The 27697-nt window shown below is 41.3% G+C and overlaps 1 protein-coding gene across 4 annotated transcripts in view; it reads left to right on the forward strand.

The window, feature by feature from the left end:
* The window catches only part of LOC122824055 (matrix metalloproteinase-16-like), a 74929-nt gene extending 49634 nt beyond the window's left edge, over nucleotides 1-25295 (forward strand). For all 4 annotated transcript variants that reach the window (XM_044104244.1, XM_044104248.1, XM_044104245.1 and 1 more), the window contains 5 exons: nucleotides 3516-3733; nucleotides 13969-14107; nucleotides 17906-18056; nucleotides 18279-18394; nucleotides 21981-25295. In XM_044104244.1, the coding sequence (XP_043960179.1) occupies nucleotides 3516-3733; nucleotides 13969-14107; nucleotides 17906-18056; nucleotides 18279-18394; nucleotides 21981-22315 (959 nt within the window). In that variant the 3' untranslated portion in view covers nucleotides 22316-25295. The remainder of the gene's footprint in view (nucleotides 1-3515; nucleotides 3734-13968; nucleotides 14108-17905; nucleotides 18057-18278; nucleotides 18395-21980) is intronic.
* The last annotated feature ends 2402 nt before the right edge of the window (nucleotides 25296-27697 follow it).

Below are 27697 nucleotides of genomic sequence, written 5' to 3' on the forward strand. Positions count from 1 at the left end.
ATATGACTTCCTGCCCCTGTAGAGACAATTCTTGCTCATATCCTGTGTACAAAGGCATACTTGAGTTCACCGAGGATACACCAAGATGTTGCCAAATTAGGAACTGGATCAATGTTTATCTCAATTCCTTGTGAATCACAAGTTTTGAATTTGGGATCATAGTATTTTATGTGCATTTCCTTTTATTCACCGATCACAACGTCTCGTAAGATGAGATTTTGTGATATTAAAATGACTTCTCAAAGATTTGTGATTTAAGCTTTATATCCTATATCTTTGTCTGAAAGTCATACTTTGATTTAGGGCAAGAAGCAGTAAATTAGGTATGATCAGTACATTGTATATTGTGAGTAAAAGGCAAGTTTCCATTTGAATATATTGATAACTTATAACTATTTTTCAAACCTTAAAAAATTTTTTAGATCGTTAATTTGCTGATTTTGCTATATTTCTGCCATAAAATTCACGATGGCAGTAGATTGTAAATACGCTAAGTCAATGCTTTGATACATGAATCAATGCGATATTCTGTGATGTTTTGGAGTCTGGTTTTACCAGAGAATGTACCTGTAAAATGTAAGGGGTACATTGTATTTTACCACTTCTGGGGTAAAAACCAAGGATCCAACTGGGCCAGTTTAGCCACTTTTCACTAGTCAGTCTTCTAACCTTTGTTAATGCTAATGGCACAAGGTTTTCTAAAGGTTAATGGTTTTGATCAAGATTAAAACTGCCACATTCCCAGTTTAGACGTTACTGGTACAGTGCACTCTTTAGACCCTTCGGCGCCAAATGTCCAGATACCTGTGATGACCTTTTTCAGTCTGAGCTTCTGGGTTGAAATTTATGAAATGTGTCCAACTACATCTTATAGAGATGCGTAGAAGTGCTCTAAATTGTACAGAAAGAAAAGTGGATAAATCATAAATACACGCAAATATTCCAATAAACAACAATAATATTACACTTTGCACTTCATACAATATATCATCTGTTTTTCTACTTAAAAAATGACAAACATTGTAGGTAAAAAATAAAGGATGCTTCTGATTAAAATTGAAGCTGATTAAAATATGTATGCTTTGAAAGTGAAAAAACCATATTGTGTAAATTTTCTGCAGTGATACATTTGGATCTGAAGTCTGAATGTTTGTAGTGGGAGTTTTTCTACACTGCAGTCATCACGACAGTCATTGTTCGTTATGTTTCCAGTGCAATCTACTATTTTCTTTATCGCACATTAGCGCCTTTCCATTCGTTTATTCAGCCTCGCAAATATGCAAAATCCAAACATATTTCACAGATTGCCTGTGTAATCCGTGTGTAAGCTATCCCAGTTCACAGATCAGATTCCTGTCTTCTGCTTCCGTGTGTGATCGGCGCGATTGTCGCTGCCGCTCTGCGCCAACATGTTGTTGTGTGCATATTTGCGAGTTTTATCGACATGCCTATCGACATGTCACGCTTCCATGACTGCGCAGACACTCTGGCTCCACTAATCTAGGGATGTGTTTCAGGGGATTTGACTCAGTCGGTGAACAGAATCAGTATCATGGGAGTCAGCTGATGAGTTTTGCTGACTGGACAGGAGCTTAATCCAGCGAGATTAATGCTTCACCCATTTCTTTGTTTGTCCCACAATTTATCTAATCTGACTTTTGTTGGTGTCAGAAGTATGTTAAGTGGATTCTTTACTTTTCCAAAACAGCGATTTAAGCCGTTTTGGGGGCGTTTTCAGGACGCGGTGGTTTGTCACATTTGCATCTTTCATATCGCGGTTGTCTATTCCTGCATCAACACATGGCAACCCACGTGACCCCAGTCAACACATGGCAACTCATATCCTCACAGTTACAGTGTGTTATTCACGCATCATGATTTGCTCAATTATTCATCCGCACGACCCACTTGTTTGCGCTCCTTCGACCTCCTTCTCCTTTTCTGTTTTTCCCATGAACGCGTCGCACTCCTTCTCTCATGTACCTCATCAATGTTGAATGGCACTCAGCCGTGTTCAGGCATCCAGCAAGGAAAAAGTAATGTTTTTTTCATCTCTATCCATCACAGAGAATGCTTCCCGGAAGAGGAAAGCTCAAGAAAACCTAGTTTGAAACTTCCTTTAATTGGCACATCCAGTTTTGGCTACGTTTAATGGCGACCCCTGGTAATGGTGTCTGACTTGCATTGTTTTATTTTTTTTTGGCAGTGATATAACCTCACTCAGAAAAGCAATGTAACCTTCGTGTTTCTACATGTTTTCAGTGAGCAAAGAAATCCCTAAATAATAAGTTTAGAATACTAGATTCGCTCGCTTTCAGGTGTTGGATCTGACGGGGACTGGAATCGAAACCATCTTGTGTCTCATCTGACTAAAACAACCGTCATAATTACCTTACATTTATAAAATGTCCTGCAACTTCCAGACGTCTGTTTACCATTTAAATGGTTAAAGTTGCAAGCATTACTTTGTAAGATACTGAACTTGTTGTGTGTTACCCCTTTACAGTTTTATGTAAAAACTAAAGAAAAAATTCCAAGTATGAAGATAAAAAAAAAATAATAAATATGTTCATATTATTTATTGATAGCATCCTGATCATTGTGTGGCGTGGTACGACAGAGTTTAGATCGGGCCTAAAAAATCCAATCCTACTAAATCCAACAGATTAACTTTAGTTATAGGCCCGAGCCAAGACACTAATTTTGTTTTAAACCATCATTTAAATATTTTTAGCTTTTTGCTTAACATCTTCAAGCTCCACCTTGTCGTTTGTTTTAAGTGCAGGGTGAGTCTAGTACAAATCATCTGGGATCAGTGGTTGGTAGGAGCGGAGCAGGGTGCATTGCGCTGTACTTGTTACAATCCAACTCATTTCTGCACCCTACTTAACTTATTTTATTTCCTCAACAAGTTAAGCTATCTGCTCCTGTATTTGGGCTAGAAAAATGTGAACACATCTTCATATCATTTGGTTTTCTCTGTGCTGCATCTATTTGCAAGCTTATCAAACGCCTCAGAAGCCCGAGGTTTGGGACATAAATCTAAACTCTACGGTTCTCGTCCAACCCAGTGGCCGCTGGCTAAAACATACTTACCCCGGTGTCACATCACGTTTGTGTCCTAAAGGGAAACAGGAAGATGAATTAGGAATGAGAAGATGTTACATACAGAGAGATGAACCCCAAAATGTTTGGAATTTCTTTAAAAAGAATTTTATTGATATTTATTTATTTATTTTTTTAATTCTAAGGTATCGTTTATTGTGCCACCAGAAATCCTGATAGAAACAATAATTATGCATTTCTTTTGCACCATTGAGAGATGAAATTTTTAAATGTCTCTATGCCATGGGAGCACGTTGACTTTACATTCATACTCTGTTAAGGTGGGATTTATTACTTCAATTTCATCCCACTCCCCTCCACCACAGCTTGTCGAAAAAGTGGTAAAAACAACCTTCTGCAGATTAAAAGTGTGACGACAAGTGAGATTTATTTTCTCCGTCTTCCCCCAGGGCCTCCTGATAGGAACCCCCAGCCCACCAAGCCTCTGCCCACGGCGCCCCCGCCGCGCTCCCATCCTCCCTCGGATCCCCGCAAACCAGACAGGCAGACGCGACCTCCGAGGCTGCCCCCAGGAGACAGGCCGTCCCACCCCAACGCCATACCGAACATCTGCGACGGAGGCTTCAACACGGTGGCCATATTGAGGAGGGAGATGTTCGTCTTCAAGGTAAACGGAGAGTCTGTCGTGTCAAAACAAACCCGGGGCCTTCTTCGCTCATTTCGAACCTCGCAGCTGTTTTCCTTTTACCCTTCGTCTGAATCTCTCAGCGATGAGAGCGATCACACGGCCCTGCACGCCTCGAGATAGACTTCTTCTCCCCCGACTTTTCTGGCAAAAAAACGGATCCGCTGTTGCCTGAAACAACCACAGCAGATTTAACGCAGGACTATTTGAATGGTCTGTCAGTTTGAGGTTTGCCTGGAAAAGAACAGATTCTGCCGACTGGAGGCGAATAAAGAATGGATCATTAAGAGCTTGGAGGGCTGCATAAATACACATTGGGTGGGATTTTTTTTCTGCTAATCTGCTTCAAATTTAGCCTGGGCAGGTAATATCAAACATTTGGTGGAAAGTTGGCTGGCAGTTCTTGCAGAAAAATGGTGAAAGCTACTAAACATAGGGCGCTTTTCTCTCCTGTCGAGGCTCTCTGGAGGCTATCCGGGGCTCCGGTGTTTAGAAATTTGGATAAAGTGGAAATTTGACCAAATCCAAATGCAGACACATGAACAGTGCTGTGCTTTCGCCCCAGTGAGTGAGAAAAAAAAAACATTTATCCTTGGTGGAAGCCGGTGAAGACAAGGCATTGAAACGCACTCTAAGCTTAAGACCAGCACAACGTTGTCCTGTGTGAGTCTCACCGAGTGGAGATGTTGTGGCCTTACTTTATGTGAGAGTGAATTTGTCTAGTAGATATAAATAGATTCCATTCACGGGTTAAATAGGAGGCTTGTGGAACGGAGGAATGGAAAACCCTCTTTGTGTGTTTGTTCTCCAGACACCAAGGTTTTCATTTCAACTCTCCGAATGAGATAAATCTGGCTGTGAGACGGAGCTGGTAGCCTCAAAGCCCAGATTGTGTTTATTATTTTTTTCATTATAGCCTAAAGTCTCTCCCTGTCTCTTTCACATGATGTTTGCAGCCCATAGTGGCTCCGGGGGCAGGCGCTCGAGCTGATAAAGTGATGAGGATCATGGGATTTATTCAGCTCCAGACAGAGACAATGTTCAGCCATCTTCGGTCAATTTTGAGTTTAGGAAGTCAACGAGACAAGTCTTGAAAAAATCTGCAAAATGAAAGACGAAACAATCACGGTTTTGTGGGCCAATTCTGAGCAGATCACTCTAAACTTTATACCTATCTGGTCAATTTCAAGCGTGAATTTGTGCCAGTGGGATATTTACGAGGCATGGAAACATCGTCTAAACAAGGAAATAATTTTAAACTAGCATAGTAGAATAAAAACACAAACTTTTACCAAGAATTTTTGGTATAGTTTCTAGTGCCAAAACCTTAGAGGCAAAACTAACTTACAAATAACCTTTCAGCAAGATGTAGGAGCTTGTTTTAAGTCAATAACTCCTTAATATTGACGAAAAAGTTCTAGTTCCTCTGGCAAATTATTTCACTTATAAGAAAAAATTTTTTCCTTGTTACAAGTGAAATAATCTGTCAGTGGAACTGGAACTTTCTCGTCAGTATTAAGAAATTATTGACTTAGAAACGAGCTCCTACGTTGCTGAGAAGTTACTTGTAAATTAGTTTCATCTTATTTCAAGTGTACTAAGATATTTGCACTAGAAATTAGACAAAAAAAATACAAAAAAAAAATCCCCTAAAATCTCCAGACAATAATAAAGTTTGGGCTGTTAAAAGAATCCCATTCTTACAGTCCATTTTAAAAGTTAAATGAAACTTAACTCGAATATAAAAAAGCAGATTTTGCTTTGGAGTCTTTGCTTTTTTTCTTGTTCTCAACCTTTTTACTTACCCACAGTTGTAGTATCACAATTTTTAGGACCTTCATTATTATACAGTAAACTGGAAATTCGCCATTCAATCAGCCAAGGACTGGAGTTGGCCAATATTTTCTTGATTGGCTTGGATCAGTGATTGGCTGCAGAAATGTTTTTTTATATTTGAGTACGAAAGTTATGTTCAGGCCAGAAAAACCTTGATTTCTGTTTCACATAGTAACCCAAGTGTTTAAAAAGAAGATCTTTTTTGTGTAAAAGATCTCAACGTAAATGTTGAAGCTCAGCCTTTGCAGTATGGATGCAGAGGGGACACGTGGAAGTGGAAAGTGCCGAAAAAAAAACCCTCCGCCCTTAAGGCATTTACAGCTGCAAATGTCAGCAAACCGGTTTCGGACGGAGTTGTCGAAACTGCTTGGCTCACGTTTCTCACAGCTCCAAATGCTTCCGCAGCACCAGCTCACGTTTTCCCAAAGGTCCAAACAAAATCCTCGCGAAAACGCTGGAAGACGGCGATGATTTGTTGCAGGACCCTCGTAAACGAAGCTGTAAAGCCCCTCCGCCTTTTCCTCATTAGGACCACCAACAACATTGAGGCTCGGTGATTTGCTCACCTGTTTAGCGTAATCCCCGTCCCAGAATGTCAAGAGATATTTCCAAGCACAAAAACCGGCAAAGGAGTTTGACTTGGATTCAAAATGTTAGTTCGTTCCCCCCCCCCGGAGGAGCAGGTGGTTCTTATATTTCTCCTTCCTCGGTGAAAGCGTGGCCAGGTTTCTCCGAAATGACTGACGTATCGTGTTAACACCTTTTTTTTCCCCCCTCGCACAGGAAGCTGTCCAACTATAGAGAAGTTTATCTGGATTCATAATTAGAGATGTTTGTATTACTCCAGACCCTTCTGAATTTCCCTTCAGAACGCGCCAAAGCCTACAAATGAGACATAAAGACCAGCTTAAACTGATGGCTTTCATTTCAGAAATGCTGTGCAGACTCGTGTTTGCTTATCCTGCGTTGCTTTGCTGTCATTTATAACAGCAGTTTCCTCAGTGCTCCGTCGGGTCCATGAATGATACGCTTGGTTTCGTTGGTTTTGCGAGCCATTTGGCCTGCGCCACTCGGCTTTACTCGCCATCCTACTTGATTGTTTTATAAGACTGGATTGCAGCCTCCGCCAAGTCATTACAGCAGAGATCTTAGCAGTAGGTGCAGACTGCAGATGCTTGGGAACTTTCAGAGTTCATCTGGTGCAAATACTCTGAAAGCTGCAAAGCTTTTCTAATAGGCAAAAAACGGCTTTTTGTAAGAAACAAATGCAACTTTTTCACTCAAGTTGACATGTATTGTGTTTTCACTTCCACTCTGACCTTCTGCGTGTTTAAGTCACGTCGGACATGTTTTATTAGGAGGATGCATGAGTTGTAGCTCCGTTTGAATGTGCACAACTGCATTTTCGGAACAAAGAAGGCAAAAAAAAGGGAAAATTTCCCCCACGCTAAAAGAGCTTCCTTCGCAGTGTAGCTCTAATGAACACAGCCGTATTGACTCGTAACTGTGGGTGTTATTTTCACTTGATTGTTTTCTCCCTTTGAACGCACTTCAGAGCCTATTAACATTACAGTCATTTACACATAAATAGAACATTTCCTCTTAATGTGCCAGGATAATAGCTGTATGTACTTTAGAATGATGAGCCAGTTTTCCCTCTGCTCCAACATTTGAACCTCGCAGAGTTAGAAATATCAGCGAGTTGCACCTGAGGCGGCCCCTCGGCACTTCGAAACAGGGAAACCGGAGATTGGACGTTGCCGTTTCTGGAAACAAAGGTTACATTTTTGCCTTAATACTCAAATGATCCACATGTGGAAGCGTAGCAGAAGCAGACGCAACATGAAGGTCATAATCTGTACTGCGATGGGCCTCTGTAGGCGATCACGATAAGCAGCGACAGCATGAAAAGCTAAGGATTAGCTAAAACCTGCACACGCAAAATCCCTACCAAAAGTTGATCCTCTTGGTGTTAATTATGTCAGTATGTCTTGTCTTGATCTTATTCATTTTCCAGGATTAGATCAACATCTACCAGATTTTGTAACTACAGCCATGTGGAAATTTGTCGCTTGCAAAACTTTTTCACAAATCACACAAACAATCAAATTTTGACACACCAACTTAAATGTAGAGAAATTTATACATTATGTTCAAATTTTTGGATTTGTATTTAGCCCAGGTAAGTTCACATAATCACCCGATGTTATTGCCGATATGTCGTATATCTCTGTTGACAGTGGCAAACAGCCAGGCTCCTCAACATGTGGCAAATAGTGGAAATATTGATAGTGTGCCAGCACATTCGCAAGGTGTGCAATAAGTGTGCAGTTGGATGAAATGTGGCTCCAGCTCTCCCATCTATCCGTGCTCAGGCCTAATTTACACGAGGTGTGTTAATCTGAACCTACAGGCCGGCCGTCACGCCGGCGTGGGCGGCAGTTTTATGGTCGGCTATTTTTCTTTGGAGCAAGGCGACAACGGGTCAGCGAAGGTTCACCGATGACGGTCTGGATTCGGCATCTCCAGTTAATGTCCTATTAAAATTGCAGAGGTACCAGCTTTATCTCTTCAGCTATTCCCGTTCCCACTCCCAATGAACTCCCAAACCATATGGTTTCCCAGCGGAATTGGGGGGGGGTAGGACAAACTTTTATCCATATGCATAGATTCATACATGACCAGTTCTTTTCTTCTGCATTAATTGCAACCAAGCTCCCTGCAGCTGTTCCACAGATGTGCTGCACCGCCGTGCCACGCCGTCTGACTCCAACCAGACGCAAAAGTTTCCAGGACTCCATCAGGGTTTTTTTTTGTTTTTTTTTGTCTTGCTGCTGTGAAACTTGGATGTAGAGTCGCAGACATTATTATTGAAGTTTGGATTTTGGGTTTATGGCTCACTGATATCTTGTCAGTTCGTAGAGCCAGAAAATCCATACGGGGGATTTGGAGATTTGGGTCAAACATTTGCTACAACATACTTTCCTCTAAGCTTTAATATCTTCTTGATGGAACAAAAAGCCGACAAGATGAATGAAACCCTGCAGAAAGTTACATTGCTTCGATTTTGTTATGTTCTCAAATGTAATTATTTGTCAACAAATTATGGTTGACATCTTCTCACGTTTTGCCCTATTAATCTCTGCTCTTAATAATCAGCAGATTATCGTTTTCTTGATAAAAAGATGGGAGCTGGAGGGCAATAAACGCAAGTTTATCTCGTCAAATATTGCTAAACATAAAAATGCAAATGTGCCAGTACTTTGCTTCCATGGGTCATCACACTTATTTCGACCATTTTAATGATTTTATAATTAAACGCTGTAAATTCTCCAAAGTGATACAGGAAAATGATTTTAACATTTATTTTAAAATCAACCCTTATCTCGTGCTATTTGATTACGTTAATCTATTTGCTTTACCAACCAAATAAACCAGCTGTTTTCTTTTTATATAATTATGGAAATATTTCCCAAATAACATTTGGAGATTCAACACTTTGAAATAAGTAATGATGTAACATTCAGGCTTTCATAGACTGATATTGATTTCCATTTCCAATTTTACCCAGTTATTGTTTTTTAAGGACTTCAGCATAAACATGCCACCCAATATTGTAAACTTAGCTTTTTTAAAACAATTAAATGTGTCAGAAGTTTCTCAGTAGAGGTAGTAGTTCTGAACAGAACACAAAATGACAGAATTATCACCAAAGTATATGTCCTAAAAATGTTACTAAAAATGTAAACTATCATGTAATCTATTAATTATTCAAACTATTACTCGGGTAATTGAATAAAAAAATTGTCCCATTCTGTAGTAGGTACTAATGCAAATAAATATTTGGAAGACACATTGCTAATACAAACAATTCAGTTTCTTCATTTAATAAGATTTTATTGCTAATTATGCATAAACGATTCAAACATCACTTTCAGTCTGAAGTTTAAAGTATGAAAAAAAAAAAGTTTTTATAAAATAGATCTATTTTGTTCTGACACCAGTACAGGTCTTGATCAGCAAGTACATGTAATGTCAGCCAAAATATAAATTTTTTGTACATGTATAATATGCCAAATTCTAAATAAACAAACATAGTTGAAGGTTTGTTTTCCACAAAGGGAACAAAAACATCACCAACTTGTTCATTTCCTGCCGATTAGGGGATGTTGCTTATATACCCACATAATAACCACATGTTGGGATGTGGTTATATTAAAAAGAAAGCAAAGGAAATAAAATCTACAGGTTCAGTAGCTTATAGAAAGCTTTTGTAATATTCATCCATCGATGCATGTTGTAATAACCTCAGGCTGCTGTTGCTAGAGATTGAGTTGAGGTTGCATTCAATGACCCAGATCTCTACGAAGCATAAAATCTCTTAAATGAGCCCCTTAGACTAGATCAGGACATACATTATATATTCTCAGCAGTCATTTATAAGGACAATTATAGAGCAGGGGATTGTGGGATGCCAGGGGGGGGTCTCTTGCAGCTTAGGGTTGGTGATGTCTGAACATGCTCTGACTCCCACGTCCAATAATGAGAACACAGTAGCCACGTCTTTGTAGTGTTTTTCTCTTTTCCCGACTTTGCAAAGACGGAGATGGAAAACCACGATAAAAGCCAGTCATCCCATTAGGGTTTTTTTTGAAACAGTATCTATAACATGTATGCCCCAGCTTCTTTAGCAACTATCTAAAAGTGTAGCTGTTTCTGATTGAGGTGTGACAACTTAGACCCAGACACTTTCACAGGTTTGGTTAGAGTCTAAATAGAAAGGACATTAGATGTAATGAAGCTTTCATTGCTGAAAGCTTCATAGGAATTCATGGCCAGTAGGTGAGTTACTCATTTGCGTTATTGTTTGTACTGTATGGAAAATACAAAAAGCAGAGTTATTACTACAGAAAGAGCAGGCTCTGTGGGTGTACATCAGAAAAAGTCTGCCACTGGTATGTTGCATAAGATGAAAGCTCAAAAAGATAAAACAGAGCAAAACTGGTCATTGCCTTCCCGTCTGGGATTTCTCCCATTGAGCTAAGTAGCTCCGTTTAACCCAGCCAATCAGCGAACAGAAGAAGTTGTAAACGACGATGTTGATTTTCTGTGCTGTTCTTGAATTGTAGTCTGCCTGTAGTTTTAGCAATGACATCGCAGGAAGTGAACAACGCCATTCAGTCCACGTCTGCCACGCCTCCAAGTATCGAATCAACTTCAACAACCATCTCAATTGGCTCAGTAATTCTCTCTTCGCAGATGGTTACAGTGTTCATAGCATCGAACGGGACCATTACATACGTCACAGACGCACATTAGCAATTGGGTTAAAATATAAAACTTCAATACCAGGCTATGAATTTGCTGTAGTTGTTACAACCTTCCTGTTATCGGCAAAAACATTTGCTCTCTCTCTCATCCTCCAGCAGCTTGATTGAACAGGCTGGGGTATTCACAAATTGGCAAAATATAAGATTTTTGATTTTCTGATAAGCTGGTAGCATCAGTCACAGCCAGTGTAATTACCATCTACAGTACATGTTTCAGTACATGTTCAGTTAATTTGGGTCAAAAAAGGTGGTAGATATTTTATCCTTGGTTTAAAATTTTATCTTCATCTGTTTGAATGGTTTTTTTAAGCATTTATGTTGTGCGAAGGACAAAGCAGCATTAAACCATTATAGTCCTGACACAACGGTGAACGACGTTTTCACCTCTTTCCTCAGACACATTCATGCCAGGCGAGGACGCACGTTGGGATCGATTTCAGTGGTGGTCGCAACGGGGCTTTATGTCACTGTTACGGCTTCCAACCACAGTTCTGGTAATCAGAAATGCGCCGCACCTCATTCTGTGCAATAATGCGCTGTGCTGTATTGATTTTGGCTTTGCAAAGCGCTGAAGTCATCTGCAGTCTGATAACGCTTTCTGCAGTTTGTGTACATTTTTTTTTCCTTGTTGGCGGATATAGTTAATTTATCTCACTGATCGAGAACATGTGGTAATCTAGCCCGGGTGAAAGCACTTTCAAAAAACATACATGAACCAAAAGCTGAAATTTCTTGCTTATTTTTCAAGTCTTTCTCAAGTCTGCAGACATCCCTTATTTTTCTGTAAGGGATGTCTGCTTGTGCAAGCTTTATTTTCAGAGAGGGAGTGTGCCCTTTCTACAGTCAGAAGCATTCAAAGGGGTTAGATTTCTCAGTTTGAACTGTTTTCAATTACCGGGCAGACCTCGCACAGAGGAAAAATGCTGCACTGTTAAAAATCTATGGAGGCAGCAGGCATAGCAAGGGGGAGATAGGCGGAATCGAGAGACAAAGGGGAAATGAAAAAGAAAAAGGAGACAGAGTCCAGGGAGAGTGCAGTCCCAGTGAAACAATTGGATTAGACGAAGAGAGAAAGAGAGCGGGGCAAGGCGCGTTTCATGAATAGTCAGTTCTGCTTTGACTGTGAAAGAGGCAGGCTGCGAGGATGAGTCGTCTTCTCTCCCTCGCTGCGTCTCTCGGCGTCTACGAGGTCAGGCTGCTGGGGCCGAGCGCGGAGCACCTTCAATTGGCCGTTCATCGCCAAAAGGGGGTGGGACATCTCGCCAGGCTCTAATGGCTTTCGCAGCTGGGTCTGCCCCGGCGCCCTCTGTCATCAAGTTTCGCCCAACATCAAAAGGACACACCTTCCACTTGGCTACTCATGTCCCCCTGCCGCCCCCAGAGGAAATCAGACCCTCATAAAGCCGCCGGCTATCGTTTCGCCCCCAGATACGTGATGGTTTTCCCAGTGTGTTCTTCAACGTCTGCGTGTGTAAAGGAGGCATTCCCAGGAAACCTGAGGAAGTGTGTCTTTTGAGGCATAACAGCTGTCAAAGCAGGCAAGCCAGAGTTGATCAGTGATAGCAGGTTCTGTTGTTTAAGCAGAGCAAAGCAAACATTTGCCTAGAATTCAGCGCCAAATAGGTTACAATACACAAAGCTCCTGTTTCTTTGGGTCGTTTTGCATCGGAGCAGTGTGGACAGTGAAATCAAGAATCTGTAACAGAACCTGGATTAATAATTGATTTTTCTATATTTATCAGATGAAATTCAGCATGCCAACTGTACATGTATGAGTGCTTAGTGACAGATCAAGTATAAGAGAGTAAAACCTGGTCGCAGCTGAGTGACAGTGAATATTTTTTATAGTTTGTTGTGGTGCAAGAGTAACAATCTATATACATATTTTTTTTCAAAGTAAAGTATAGTTGCTGTCTTAGCTGTAAATATTGACCACAGATGTGGAGGCAGGTGCTTTAAAATTAACATATAGTATCTGTGTTTGAAATTCCTGTTTTGAAATAAAGGAGGAAAAAGTTTTGGAGTTGTTTGATGAAGCAGGCGTGTAAAATTAGCAGTTAGACTGACCAAGAAGTGGTTGTGAAAGGCCTTTATTCTCAGCATAGCCAGCAGAGAAACGAAACAGTAACAGGGTAATGGACTAGAAATAAACCATTTAATAGCATGGCTGTAAAACTGTGACTGGCTAACCGTTACCACTAAAGATGCTAAAGTTAGCAGCCTGCTCAGTTGCCTCTTATTGGTGAAAGTAATTTTTCTTAAAGAATCTGAACTGCAGCTGTAAACCTCTAGTGCAAGTATTGAATGATTAAAAAACGTAGGCTAAAAATGTATGTCAAAACTGGATCTGATTGATTCTTCAGCTGGTGCGGTTCACGTTCACACCACAGTGTGTGAAACGGAGCCAACCCTGTAAGAAAACCTGTTCACCTCCTCGCCAGCGGTGGTGCTACACCGAGAACCACTGAAGGAGACAACATGTAAACCTCAGAAGAAGGCATGCGTGCAACATTGTTTTTCACAAAATGCAAACAAAAATGGAGTTGTGCCTGACATTAGTGCCTGTAGGATTTCTCTTTTGTCTTTGGCAAAAGACCCGGAGTGATTTTTCTCGTTAGCACAAGACTCTCGTGTTTGTTTTGGTTGTATTTTTCCAGAATACCCTGTGCTATACTTTGCTTCCTGCTTTTAGTTGGAACCACACCAAACCACACCAGAACTCGCTTTAATCCAACCGACACCTAAGTTTTTAGTAAGACCAGAGTTTGCATCAGATTTTGATTGTGCATTCCCACTTCCCCAAGCAGACTAAAAAGAGCTTGTGTGAATCCACGCCTAGATAATCGTCTCATGTAGAAAAATTTACTAAATTACCTGCTTAAAGAGTCTTAAAGTCTTAAAGATATGATGTTTTGCCTTTTGCTAAACGGGCAGAATAATTAAGAACCTCTTAGTCTTACAAATGTTACCTTTTCTACCTTTGAATATAAAGACAGTATTCCTAAAAATTCCACTTTACTACTCTAACGACATCTTCTTCTTTCATCTCAGGACCACTGGGTTTGGCGGATGAGAGACAACTCTGTATTGCCGGGATTCCCCATGCTCATCAGCGTGTTCTGGAAGGGGCTGCCATCAAAGATAGACGCCGTCTACGAGAACAGCGAGGGCAAGTTCGTCTTTTTCAAAGGTGAGGCATCGTTCACTCACCAGCGCCACTCATCTCTGCCTTCATCATGTAGCTCCTCACTGTTCCTCTCCCGTGGGGAGCGTTTCTCAGAAAGCTTTGATCCTAAACTTTGACGCAAATATTGTGTCTGCAAGCTTTACCTCAAGATCTGTTTACATGGGAGTGCTGTGTTTGTTTTCTTTTGTTCTAAGCTCGTATACCCCTTGCTTCCAATATTCTGCAAGAATTTTCTATGAGCGCTTACATTTGCAAGAAGGAAGACGTTTTTATCCGCTCGCTCAAATCGCTACAAGATTTTATTGTGAATCTGGGGAAGATTAAAAGATCGTTTAGCTTAGTTGGAATATTCCGACATAATCCCACACATCTGATTGTACATAATGCATATCCTCTGGTGCTGCTCGTGGAAATAAACTGTATATTCAGTAAAAATCATCAATCGTAGCTAAAAATCCCCCCGTTTGGATTGCTTTAGGAAATCGCTGTTGATTCCCAGAATCTTTACTGCAAGCTACGTTTTAATGATGCATGATTTGAGTGGGGGTTTTTTTATGCTTGTGTGATTTTTTTTTTTTTTTACATATTTAAATGTAGACCAAAAGAGCTTTGAAGCCAATTATGTCAAGAGCCAAGACGACACTTGAAAGAAACGTCAAACAAACTTGGCAGTCTGTGTATTTGCACACACTTCACAGAAGAAGATAGGAAGGATAAAAAGAAAGAAAGAAGGGTGGTGGTGTGATGCAAGGAGATGCAGACAAGCCATTAAAGTTTGCTGGGATGAAAACTACAAATCCTCTCTCGGCGGAATTTCTATTTTCAACCCCAAACAATTCCTGGAAATACTAGACTACGGCTGCAATCCCTGCAACTTAGACTTCACTCTGCGTGCTGCCTGACTGGATGGATTTAGTAAATACAAATGAACAGTATGCCATTTTTCATTTAAAGTCGTGCAACACACAATCTTATTCTGTCCACATTTTGGAGAATTCAGGGGGGGGAAGGTAAAATGCAGCTCTTAAGTCTCATAAATTCTCCCCAAAAACCCAGACTCCAGAAGTCTGGGTATCATTGAGGTCCTGGACGTCTGTGTGCATTAAAAGCATCCCAGTTAACACCACTGGTCTAAACCTAGAAACGGCATGCGTTGCTCTTTGCTACAGGGAAATGCTCTGCCATTTGTTGAGTCATTGCTTTCCTGTTTACCTTTTTTTTTTTTTCAGTCGTACTTGATGTGATACAGTAGAAACAGGCCTTGCATAAGTGCGCCTTTGCATACATATGCATCTTGCTTTTGTAGCAGGTACGTCTTGGTCACCGTCTAATTCATGTTGCCATGGATTTTCTGGACACATTGAAAGACTCTGCAGAATAAGCATAAAAAATCCTGAGCTGTGTAGTACATTTATGTGACTCTGCTGAAGAATCATGACAAGTGGTATAACAATAACCCAAATATATTACCTTACAACTATGCAGGCAGGTTTAGATATCCCTAAATTGATTGCAAAGTAAGAAACAGTGTGGCTGAGGGCTGAGGAAACGTCGTCTAGTCCGTCTTGTTACCAAACGTTCACACCCACTGTGAGGACTTTTTATTCCAACTTCTACAATTGATGAGTTGAAGTAGTTTTATATCATTTATTCCTAACCTGCTGAAAAGAAATGCTGCATCTGTGACTCTCATAAACTGCTATATAGAACACACATTACATTATAAATCCCCCAGAGTGGAGAGAGAGAACACCATCGGACTTATTTACTCCCATTCATGTCTACCAGGCCATATACCGCTGTGAAATAGTTTGTATGAAATAAACACTCTGGCACATATTATTCGCAAAGAACTTAGCATCTGTTCATGTTACTAAGGGCAGAGGCACATGTTGTGATCATGACCAAGGTTTAGCTGGCTAATAATCACTAATAATAATCCTGAAAGCACAAAATCACAACTAGTCCTTCCTCAGTTGTTTTTTTTACTACTTCCTCTATTTTATTTCTTGTAAAGACTAAGATTGGAAACTGCTAAACTTTAGATAGCAGACACATTCAGAGTACTCTTCCTACTGACTTGCAGCCCTGTACAAATGACAGATAATTTTTGTCCTTCCCCATATTTGACTTGACATCAATATTTCAGTAGGTTTGCCATACTCTTTCTATTTTTGCCTCAATTAAATAGTACATGGAGATTTTCCCCAGAAAACATCCTTAAATTTCTCCAGCTTCCTGTCTGCCTGGAGGTGATTGGTGAACAAATGTTTTATAATGTTTCCTTATAATAAACCCAATAAAACTCGAAAAAACTTTGTGGTTGTAATTCGGCAAAACATGGGACGATTCGAGGAGTGTTAATGAGTGTTTGTGAGACATCTTCCTTACGCATTACACTCTCCGTTCAGAGCTAAGCTCAAGCAGGGGAAATTAGTCACTGGCCTGAGTCAACACAACATCAAAGCAACCCTCACGACTTCGAAGACGCATCTCGACTCCACTGTGGCTGATTCAAGTCGGCTCCCATTTTTAAAAAATTACCAAAACTAAGGAGGAAACTCATATTTCACGTTGGGTTTATTGAGAGAGAGAAAAATAATCTTATCTGTTTTGAGGAGGAGTGTTTGAATCAGCTTGAACTCATTGCTTTTGGGAGGTAAAGGGGGGAGACTCCATTAACCTCAGGGTGTGGTGTGTTAGAGTCAGAGGAAGCGTGACCCACAACAAGCGTCGAACCGTATGAGGAAAACATGAAATGACAGGAATTTCCTTTCCAATGGGAGTCTATTCTTCCCCATTAATATTCAAGCAACACCCTGTCCTACATCTCCTTCCATGTAAACCCTCTAAGTGCAAATGTAGGTTTTCCAGGATGAATCCACATTTTTGTAGTCTTTATAATAACAGTGAAACGTTCTGAATACTAGGATTTTGCCTGACTTTCTGCATGTCTAAGTAAAGGTGCTCAGGCCATTTTAATGCTGAGCTTGCAAAGGTTTAGGATGTCCACTAATCTCATTCAGTCACTGGTGTTTATTTGGAAACTAGCAAGGGATAAAGGTGCAATAACCTCAGTTTGCACACTCCTATTTGTCTTCTGTTTTCTTTGGCTTAGACGTGTCATGCCTTGAAATATTAATCAAACTGTAAAAACCACAAGCAACCGCTCAGCTGTCGGAACGTGTGCGCTTCAACCTAATTACTCCTCAAGAAGCAGGGCGAAGTGATAAAACGTGGAGGGGAAAAAAAACAAAAACATTCCATTTGGACTTCTCTTGAGCTGAGATGAAACAAAACTGTGAGGAGAAAGACCAATAAATGTGTAAAGGTTTTCGATATCACATTTTTACTCCCAGTGTTGACAGGAATGTGCTTTTCTTTTTCTCTGGAAACATCCACCTCCCCCCACTAGAGCCTCTTCCTGGCCCAGCCTTCAACTCCTCCAGTGATGCAGAAATGCATTTCCTGGGGTCACACTGTGTCAAAAATGTGCTGCTTAACCCAATTACTTAACAGGAAGAAGGGCAAAGTGTGGTGGGAAAAGGTGTTCGACCAAAAGGGATGACAGCAATACTTGATAGGATAGTGAAAGCAAAGCAATTTTACTCATTATTCTCATCCTTGTGTGTTTAATCCAGAGTAGCACCTGCTATAAATTGGGTAAAAATCCAGATCCAAAAGAGTAACTCAAAGCAGCAGATTATTCCCTAAAGTTTGCTATGAAGCTTTCCCTGCTCTTGGCTAATGTTTTGCCTCGCTTTTAATTATTCATTCCTTCCGTTTGTTCCTGATACGCAGGAAAGCAATTCTGGGTGTACAAGGACACGAAGTTGGAGCCCGACTACCCCAGGGACATCACCCAGTTCAGCCACGGCATGCCGTCCCAGAGCATCGAGACGGCCGTGTGGTGGGAGGACGTGGCCAAGACCTATTTCTTCAAAGGAGACAGGTGGGGAACGTTGGAGAAAGCAGAAAAAAAAAAAAGATCAAGAATAGATGTGTTTGTAAAGACGGAGAATATTCAAAACTGTCTTTGAAATGCATTCGGATGGAATAACTCTTTAACCCAACATGTGTTAGGACAATATTCCACCATCTGTTGTCAGTTTAAACTGTATATTTGCCAGCTTCTGCTTTGTCCTCCTGTGGCTCATCATTTGTTTCTGTTTAGGTACTGGCGCTACAACGAGGAGAAGAGAACCATGGACCCTGGCTATCCAAAGCCCATCTCAGTGTGGAAGGGGGTCCCCGCTTCACCACAGGGGGCCTTCGTCGACAAAGCCCATGGTACGATCTCTGTCAACCCTAATACGGTTCAGTCATGTGCCAGGCAGCATCGATTCTGGCTGATCGCCGGCACATGGGAGCTAAACCAGGCTAGGATTGATTGAAATTTGCCCCAGCTACCCGCTGATTTTTAGCTGGTGGCACACTTTCATGTAACATCAGTAGAGCTAGACACTGTTTGCACATGGCAAACAGTTTAACGTAACTTTATCCCGCAAAAAGCCTGCCTTTGTTTGTTGATGGCGTCGAAGGGAAATTGTTTCATAATCAGCCCATACTGCAGCGAGACCCAGTTGGAGCAGAGCTACGGAAAGTAGAAAGGACAAGATCCCCGCTGGGCACTGGTTTGAGCCAACTGGCCCTCTTCAGCGGTGTGGAGGTGGAATGTCTTAACTCTCACTGAGCTCACCTATAGGCCCGTAAAATAACCTTAGGAAAAGGGGAAAGCTTTTGCTGTGGATGTTATGCCAGGTGGGTTTGGTGTGTGGCGTTGGCAGCGGCACAGTTGGAAAAAGCAGAGCAGGTGGTGTTGAAACCTCAGCCCATCTGCGGCGAGGATCTGCCGCCAGATCTTTGGCCGCGTGTGTGTCCTAGCGAGGTCATGTAGCAGGTATCTATCGGAGCGTGAAGGGTAGATTTGTATCCAGCAGACGTATACGTGTGTGCGTTTTTGCCCGTCATTGTGCCGGCGTGCGTATATTAGCCCGTCTGGCTGATTGCGGATACCGTGTGTCAAGGATCACGTTGACGCAGTTGACCCAAATAGGCATCATGTCTATGCTGGAGCCATTGATAACATGAGTGAGGCAGCAGGCTTTCAGGGCTTGAGGTCATTGTTGACCTAGCTGTATCCCACAGTAGGTTTGACCAGATTACATCTTGCATGAATACCAAACAGCATTTATGTGAGTCTTTGGTAGCTACTGTCCTAGAACAAAGTAATTTCTTCTTTTTTTTTTAAATCATCATTTTTTGCAGACAGAGAAAAACTGGCAGTTCTGTCAGGGAATCTGTCTGTACGTTGCAGTTTTTATGTTTGACTAACTCTAAGATGGACCTAATGATAAAACACTGAAATTCTCAGTTGATGGGATATCATGAATAAAATAATGGCTTCATAGATATTTTAAAGACCTTCTGTTCAGTGTTGAGATATTGAGTCTAGGTATTTTTAGACCCAATTTTTAAAAAAATGAAATGAAAGCTTAGCTCCACTAGGAAGCTACGTTGTTAACTGTAATAATTTTTATGACAAATGGTTAGCCAGGTATGGTATTCTCAAAGTGTTTTCAAACTTTTTGCATCTTAGCTGTACTTAAGGTTTTCACCGAAGGAACAAATGTTCCCCGGATCTCAAACTGTGTCAAAAAATCTTTGTTGAATGTAGGATTATTGAGGTCAGACTTTCTTATTTTTTTAGATTTTTAGGAAGAGGTCACCAAATTCATATCAGAAAGAACAAAACCCTTTAGTTATAGGAAGCTGTGAAGAAAAACATTAGCATTGTTAGTGGCTATTAGCTAGCTAGTCAAGGTTTACTCAAAGTGCTTGTCTGTCATTTTGGCAATACTTTGATTTTAGACTGAGAACCCACTCTTGTGAAAATCAGCCCCTTGTTCTATGCTTTGCTTCGTACAGAGGGTCTGGACTCTTGCATATTGAGAAACGATTACTCGCTGGAAGCGTGGACTCAGCATTGCTAACTTTTGGCCGTAATGTCAAACTGTAATCCACCAGTTTGGCGGTATGTTATAAACCATCCTCATCTGTGAGGAGAGAAGCGCTGAACCAAGCGAGACGGCTGAGAAGGCAAACTAAAACCGCTCTTCTTTTTGCTAGGCTAGTTATTTACTAAGTTAGCTGCTTACTGTTGTTCTGTACTTGATGTTTGGTTTGGTAAAAATATACTTTATGTCTACCTTGTGTGCTAGACAATGACTGTCAGGTTGATTTGTGAAAAGTTTGGAGCTTCAGTTCCACTCAGGAAGTTTCAGCAGTTCAGTGGCCGTTTTATCAGCGTTACCGTGGTTAGCCTTGAATGTCGGACATTGTGCTGGTTAAATAAGATGTGTTTGATGTTATATCTGCAGCTCTTCCTCTTCTTTGCGCGTTTGATCATTTTTGTCTCGCTCCGAAATCAATCTTTAAAAAGCTCACCCCATGCTTCTTCACTGCTTCACCAGGAACGTCTCCATCTAACAAGCGATTAAATAAGCCCAGGCACTTCCTTGCCTGAAATTTAGGCCATTTCTCCCCTCATCTTCCCCAAGAAATTGTGTGCATGAATAATAAATGGCCAAGCAAAAAGTGTAAAGGAGGCCAGAGAGAACGAGGAGAACTTCAAGTTTCAGCCATGCTTTTGGACTCAGCTTTAATAAACAACACACAAGCATTTTAGAGACTTAATTCAGTGTCAGCCCAAAACCCAGAACCTTTCATCAAATGTTGATATGTAGCAGTAGCGATGTAGACGTCTTGAAATTTTCAACTCTAGATTATGCATTTTTTGATCACCAAAGGGAAAGAAAGTAACATTATATGCTGTCTTGTGTGAGTCTTCCTGACGGTTCTGGCTTCAGCTTGACTATATATTAGCATTTATGACCAAAATAATTAAACCTGAGGGACAGTAAGGACCGCTTTACAAAGCAGGAGGGCTGAAAGACAGAAAACAAAGATAGAACAATGCACAATGTGTTGGAAACTGTTTTGGGCGTCTGCTTTGTCAAGTAAAGAGTTTACCTTGGTTATAATTTATATATGTACAGAGAGAGAGGTAAGGCTAAAGATCCACCAATCAGTTTTTTTGTTGCCTATTTTTGGAAAGCTTGCATTTCTATAGCAATTTTAGCCAATTCTGGTTTCTTTTGAAGAATTGTTTTTTCAAGCCTCCCAGCTGTGAGCGGTCATCAATTGTTGATAATGCTACCAGAGGCGACGATATCTCCACTGCGAGAGAGAGCAGTCAAATTTAATACAAAGCTAAGGACACTGTAGCGTCGACATTTTAAATTGTGTTTAGCATCCTACATTACAGATAATAGATTATTACAAGGCTGCCAACATTTGTGAAATATAGCATGTTCTTTGACACACAAAGGGTGTTACGGAGTAACGTCTCGCTTTCTTGCTTCAAGACTTGCTCTCTGTCACTCTCTTAATTAACTCCACACATAAAGACAGTTTCACTTTGAATTGCTAGCTACATCTTATTTTTTTCTTCAATGTCTGTATCTAAATCTGAGTGTACTTCCTACAGTAATAAACTCCACACTGAAGAGTGTTTTGTTGTTTTTTTTCTTCATCCACCTGGAGGCATGTAAACATATGTTCACAGATGAGGAAAACAATCCGAGTTTTGATATCAGAATAGTCACTTGATTTCAAATATGCAATCTGTGACTTTTTCGTAAATCCGTTTTGAGTTTTTCCTACATCAAGCATGTAGTGTCAGCCATATTGTCTGTTTGTTGAGATGTTTTCAAAGAAGCAACAAATGATGTATATCAGATTGATTTATTAGTGACTTGGAACTCATGATTTTGTGCGTATATTTATATTTATTTTAAAATTCTTTCCCCGTCAGGTTTCACCTACTTCTATAAAGGAAAGGAGTACTGGAAGTTCAACAACCAGTTACTGCGGGTGGAGCCGGGATACCCGCGCTCATTCGTCAAGGACTTCATGGGCTGCGACCGGATGCCCAGGGACCCCGGGCGCCAGCCGGCCGACGACGGCAACTCGGACGTGGTGATCGAGCTGGACAACGAGGCCAGCACGGTGAAGGCCATAGCCATCGTCATCCCATGCGTGCTGGCGCTGTGCCTGCTGGTCCTGGTCTACACTGTGGTGCAGTTCAAAAGGAAGGGCACGCCGCGCCACATACTGTACTGCAAACGCTCCATGCAGGAATGGGTCTGAGCCGCGGAGAGAGACTATAGGGAGCCGGGGGCGGGCGAGGTGGTGAGACGCTTGGAGGGAGAAAAACAAAACAGAACAAAAAAAAACAACAACAAAAAAAAAAGAAGAAAAAAAACACGGAAACAGGACAACAGCCGTCGCTTTTCCAAAAAGGAGGACAGCTGACTCTGGAGCGCTTTAGTACAAACCACAGCCATGCCTCCCTTCGTCTCTCTGGCGGTCTGATTCTTTTGTTCAGACCTGCGGGAACGGCCAAGACATTCTGACTGCGATTCAGGAGATCCCAGAACCTAACGCTGACTTTGTTAGCCCCCGGCCTTTTTAACAACACGGGGAGCAGGAGAGGGATCTTTGCCAGAACAGAGCTTTCGTCCCCAGACGTTAAAAAAAAAAAAAAAAAAGACGAAGAACAAGAAGACGCTAGAGGGTCAGCATCACTTTGTATTTCTGAAACTTGACTTCCTATCCCGTCCCTTTTTGTTGAATTTTTCTGACCCATCTGCTTTCAGTCAGAGGGAGGACTTCTACGGCGGGACACTGCATCGTCATCTCTCATATCAGGTTGTTGGGGGAAAAATAGCTATTTTTTATTCTCTTGATGGCCCACTCAAATCATCCCCCCTTCAAGGACTTTATCACCTTATTACCAATCATCAAACGCCTTCCTTTGTTTCCGTTTCTTAATTTGTAATTGAGGGAAAATAGATTTAATCCAAGAATGAAAGTCCTCAGCTGTCCCTTTAACAAACTCCTGAGACCAAACGAAACCAAAACAAGTTAATTTCTTTCCAAAGAGGATCACATTTTTATTGTTTCTTTTCTTTCTTTTTCTTTTTGGTTTTGTTTTTATTTTACTTCTTTTCGTTCTCATTTCCCTTCTCTGGATCCTTGCAGCGATTGAGAGTCGGGGAGCTCTGACTGTTGTGGCAGTCTGTTTGAGACACAGGGGCCAAATTATTCTGCAATATTTTAACTCGCCTTAAATATAAAGCATACAACTTGTGCTTGGTTTTACTGTTCCTCGGTTTTTCTCTGTTTTTTTTTTCTTTTATTTGTATGTTGCTTTTATTTTAATTTTTTGTTTGTTTGTTTCTTTGTAAAGGAGCTGAAATAAGTGCTTCTCGCGATTGGTATTTTCTGGATTTTATTACACTACGCAGAATAATCGGCACTGGTTTGCTGAGCTATTCTGGACTACAATATACAGTAGGTTCACCCTGTATTGCAAGTAATGTATTGTTGGAAGGTTATGGAGTAAAGCCACTATTTCTGTGTGTTAAGATATATGTTACTGTTTTTGGGTTTTTTTTATTTCTTCTACATGACAAAAACAGGCTGAACCGGCAGCCTCCGCCTCACTGAATTTGTCCCTTTCGGTTTGATGACGTGTTTCTTTCTCAGTGGTTGTTCTGTGAGGTCATGTGTGGACAGAAAACACAAACACACACACGAAAAAAAAATCTAGAAAAGTTGACTGCCTTGTTTTACGAGAGCTCAGAGTTCCCAGAATGCTTTTTTTTTTTTTTGTTTTTTTTTTTTTTGTCTCGTAGCGTAGGGCCCCGTGAAGCGAGACAAGTCGAGATCAGTGCCTGTGTCAACGTGCATGCAAGCATTTACTGTACAAACGGCCGGTTCTGCTCCGTGTGGCTTCAGAACCCGTCGTCTTTGAAGGAACTTTTTCTCTTGAAAATGCTGTTATTTTTGTACCTTTTCAGTGTGTCCCAGTTCCCATGCCTACCCCCTTTTCTAGGTACAATGAGATATATATATATAAAAAAAAAAGAATTAAAAAAAAGGAGAAAAAAAATATTCAAGTGGTACCTTTTGGGATATAATCAGGAAATCGGATGATCGGCAAGTCGAATTGGCCTCGGTAGTCGGCGAGCAGTCTTTGAATGTGTGTCCATTTTCATGCTCACATTCTGTTCTTTTTTTTTTTCTTGTTTTTTTCCTTAGTTTTTTATGGTCCAGTTGGATGTCTCACAACGGTTTCTTTGTGTAAGACTGTGGGACATCTCGAAAAAAAAAGAAATCATGTTCTGACTGAATGAATAAACTGATCAATATATGATGAGAACTGGCCTCCAATCTCACCGTTTGTGCAGCAGGAAGGCAGCTGTGTGATCTGTCTTTATGACAGGAGACCTGTTCATGTAGAGGAATGCGCCGATCGCTCGGACTCTGCCGGTTTCCAGCTTGAGTAGCTCGGCCTGCAACAAGGGTCATCCAGAAGTCAAAACTCTGTTTAGGTTCCCTTCAGAAGTTACCCAATTATAAAATACAATCCATCTGTGTCTATTTAATACTTAGAGGTCGGAGGATCAGCATCATGATGACCAAGAAAAACTGCAGCAGAAAAATTATTAAATGTTTTAGAAATTAAGGAGATTCTTACCAAACCACGACCATCCAATTCTGGAATAAAACCCGTCAACAGCTGTAAGCAGCTGGTTCAGATCGAGGCGTACAAATTTGTTAAAATGGCCCAGTCAAAGTTCAGACTTTAATCCAATTGGGTACAACTAGAGTAGCATCGTGCAGGCAAACAGTACTTCAATGGATTGAACGTTTGTTGGGCTTTTGCAGTCATACTGACCACTGGAAGTGCCTTACCCTACAGACATATTGATACACCGGCAGGCTGGTTAGTGCCTTTGTGCATCGATATGTGGAAGCTGTAACTGAACCAGCAACCTTCCTAATTGCAATGCAACTACCGGAAACAAACTATCCCTCCTCCCAAACAGAGTGGTTAAGGATTGCGACATTGTCAGCGACAAACATCATCTCAAGACAAATATCCGGAATGTGCAGCTCTGTTCACTCGGACGTGCAATAAAATCCTTGTTTTTGCTAAAGCATGAGCAGGATCACGTTCAACTCTGCCCTCCCTCAGCCCAGGCTCGCTGTAAATAAAGGCTGTTGGCTCGAACCGCCGCGTACACTCCCAACTCCAGAGATTAATCTTAGTCGGCGCGGAGAAAAAAAAAAAAAAAAAGCAGAGTTTGATTCAGAGAATTGTGTTGCCGTCGGGCTCCGTGAGTTCAGCGGCCCCTCCTGTGTTGCTGTGTGGCACCGTGTTTTATTTTGGAATGACGTGATTAAAAAAAACAAACAAACTTTTTAAAAATAAATGTAAAAAAACGGGATCTAGACGTGCGATCCCGGCGGTGCGGCAAGGGCATTTATTTACTGTGGGCCGAATGTGAAACGGGAGCTGCAGAGTGTTGATTCTGGCTTTGCGGGGACACAGTTCACACACAGTTACTGAAAACACAGGGCGTGAGGTCAAGCTACAGTTACTGACTGTGGTCTGCGTGCGTAGGCTTGTGTGTGTGTGTGCGCGCGTGTGCACGTATGTGTGTGTGTGTGATGTGGAACTGCAGGGTCTCATCACGGCAATGTTTGGCAGTAAAATTTCCTCTTCCTAACGTATTATGTGCTCAGCTATGTTTGGATCGCTGCTTTTTGTCGAGGATTTTCCCCATTGTGTGTCCTCCCCTCATCCCTGCAGCGGGTGTTCGTGTACTCATTACAGTCACTGTTTCCGGGCTCAGTCGTCAACGTGTGTAGCTTAGGCACTCATTTGCTTGAACAGCCCTCGGTGGGCGGCTTGCAGTTGAAGGGATATGAAGTTCTAAAATCTGCACTGGCATTCAAAATGAGTTTACGAATCTTTTTCTCGTGTTTGGATCAAGCGAGAATCGTGTAAGCCTCCCAAAAAAACAGAGGCTGGGGTAAACTCTGTGCTCCCAGATGCCATTGTGCTTCTCTCTGCGGTACCAAACTGACCGGCTTCGGAGCTCTCTCTCTCTCTCTCTTCTCCCTTTTTATTTATTTATTTTTTTTACAGTGCTGCTATTTTCGTCAGCATTCTTCCTCCTCTTCCTGCTGTCGTTGGCTCAGAGCTTGAATGATTAACACGGGACCATAAGTCATGCATTTTCATTTAACCTGACTCTTTACGGTGCTCTGCTTATTAAATGGAAGCCCATCTATATATATATATATATATATATATATATATATATATATATATATATATATATATATTAATATATATAGGTCCGTCAAAACGCATTGTCTGTAAAAGCCACATTAACCGTTTCAAACACACTCTGTGTGTTTCTTTGATCTTTGTGCCATTCGTCCGTCCCTCCGAGGTCTTTCATCGTAAATACACGGCGCACATGTCCAACGCAAAAACTGTCCCATCAGAAATTGTGAAATAAAAATATGTGGTAGCGTAAATAAAAAATTTTGGTATTTTTTAAAAGTAGGCAAATAAATGTAAGAAATCTTAAAAGGATGGACCATAATCTTGTTTCGTTAGATGTGCTTTTGATACAATGATTGTACAGTGGCCCTGCTCTCACACTGTTCATTTTAACAGTCAACACACAAAATGTGCCACAGTGTGCATTCGTACGCACAGTGGAAAACCTTCTTTGCTCCACAACATAAGCTAATAATTACAGTCTTCCTTACTGCCACTCTTTGGGGTACAGCCAATCACCGCCATCGGCTGGCTCACAGATTTTCAAACATCAGCATTGAAAGCCGCATCGTGCCAAGAATAAAAACACGTTTTAAAAAAGAATTAAGAGTGGTGGCTGCTAGGTAACATTTAATCAGCTTATTATTGTCGCACAAGAATCGACGACTGGTGAGGCAAAAAAAATTACAAATAGAACAGAAAGAAAAGTTCGCCAGGATTAAATAGAAAACAGAAATGATTGTCCCTGCAATCCCTACAGTCAAGCTTTTACTTTTCGTCTGACGGGGTGAGGGGCAAAGGTTACGGGTAATCAAGGGGGAGCCCTTCAGCCCCCTTCCATGCGCCTGAACCAGCCATACCTGGGATATAACATGCACTTTTCTGTCTGTCCAGCGTATTATATTCACCGTTTGATCGCATGCCAGGCTTTCATGTGGGTGCCTCCATTCAGAGCTTCACTCCTTCAAAGAGCCCGGGGCTGGGGGGAGCCCTGCTGTGATTATTCACTTTTTGAAAAATGAAACAGAAAAGTTAATGTCACCATATGAAGCGTGACAGATGAAAGACATCTACCAATCTCCCACATGTCCATTCAGAGGCAGAGAGAGTCTCCCCCATCTCTCTCTCTCTCTGCCTCTCCATAGACTATCTTCTAATCTGTGAGCGGTAAAATAACCTCTAAAGGTGCAGGAGACGTTCCGGCACAGCGCCGTCGGGTGAAAGAATCAATGACTCCTCTCCGCCTGCAATGCGCCGGGATGAATTACACAAACAGCGAAATCATGGCGCTTCAGACCGCTGCTTGTTTTTGTTTTTTTTTTTCTACCAGACGAGCTAATAATCTGCTTTCCGATCTCAATCATTTTCGTTGTCGGTTCCAAATG

Source organism: Gambusia affinis, linkage group LG21, assembly GCF_019740435.1.
Source record: "Gambusia affinis linkage group LG21, SWU_Gaff_1.0, whole genome shotgun sequence".
Taxonomy (NCBI): domain Eukaryota; kingdom Metazoa; phylum Chordata; class Actinopteri; order Cyprinodontiformes; family Poeciliidae; genus Gambusia; species Gambusia affinis.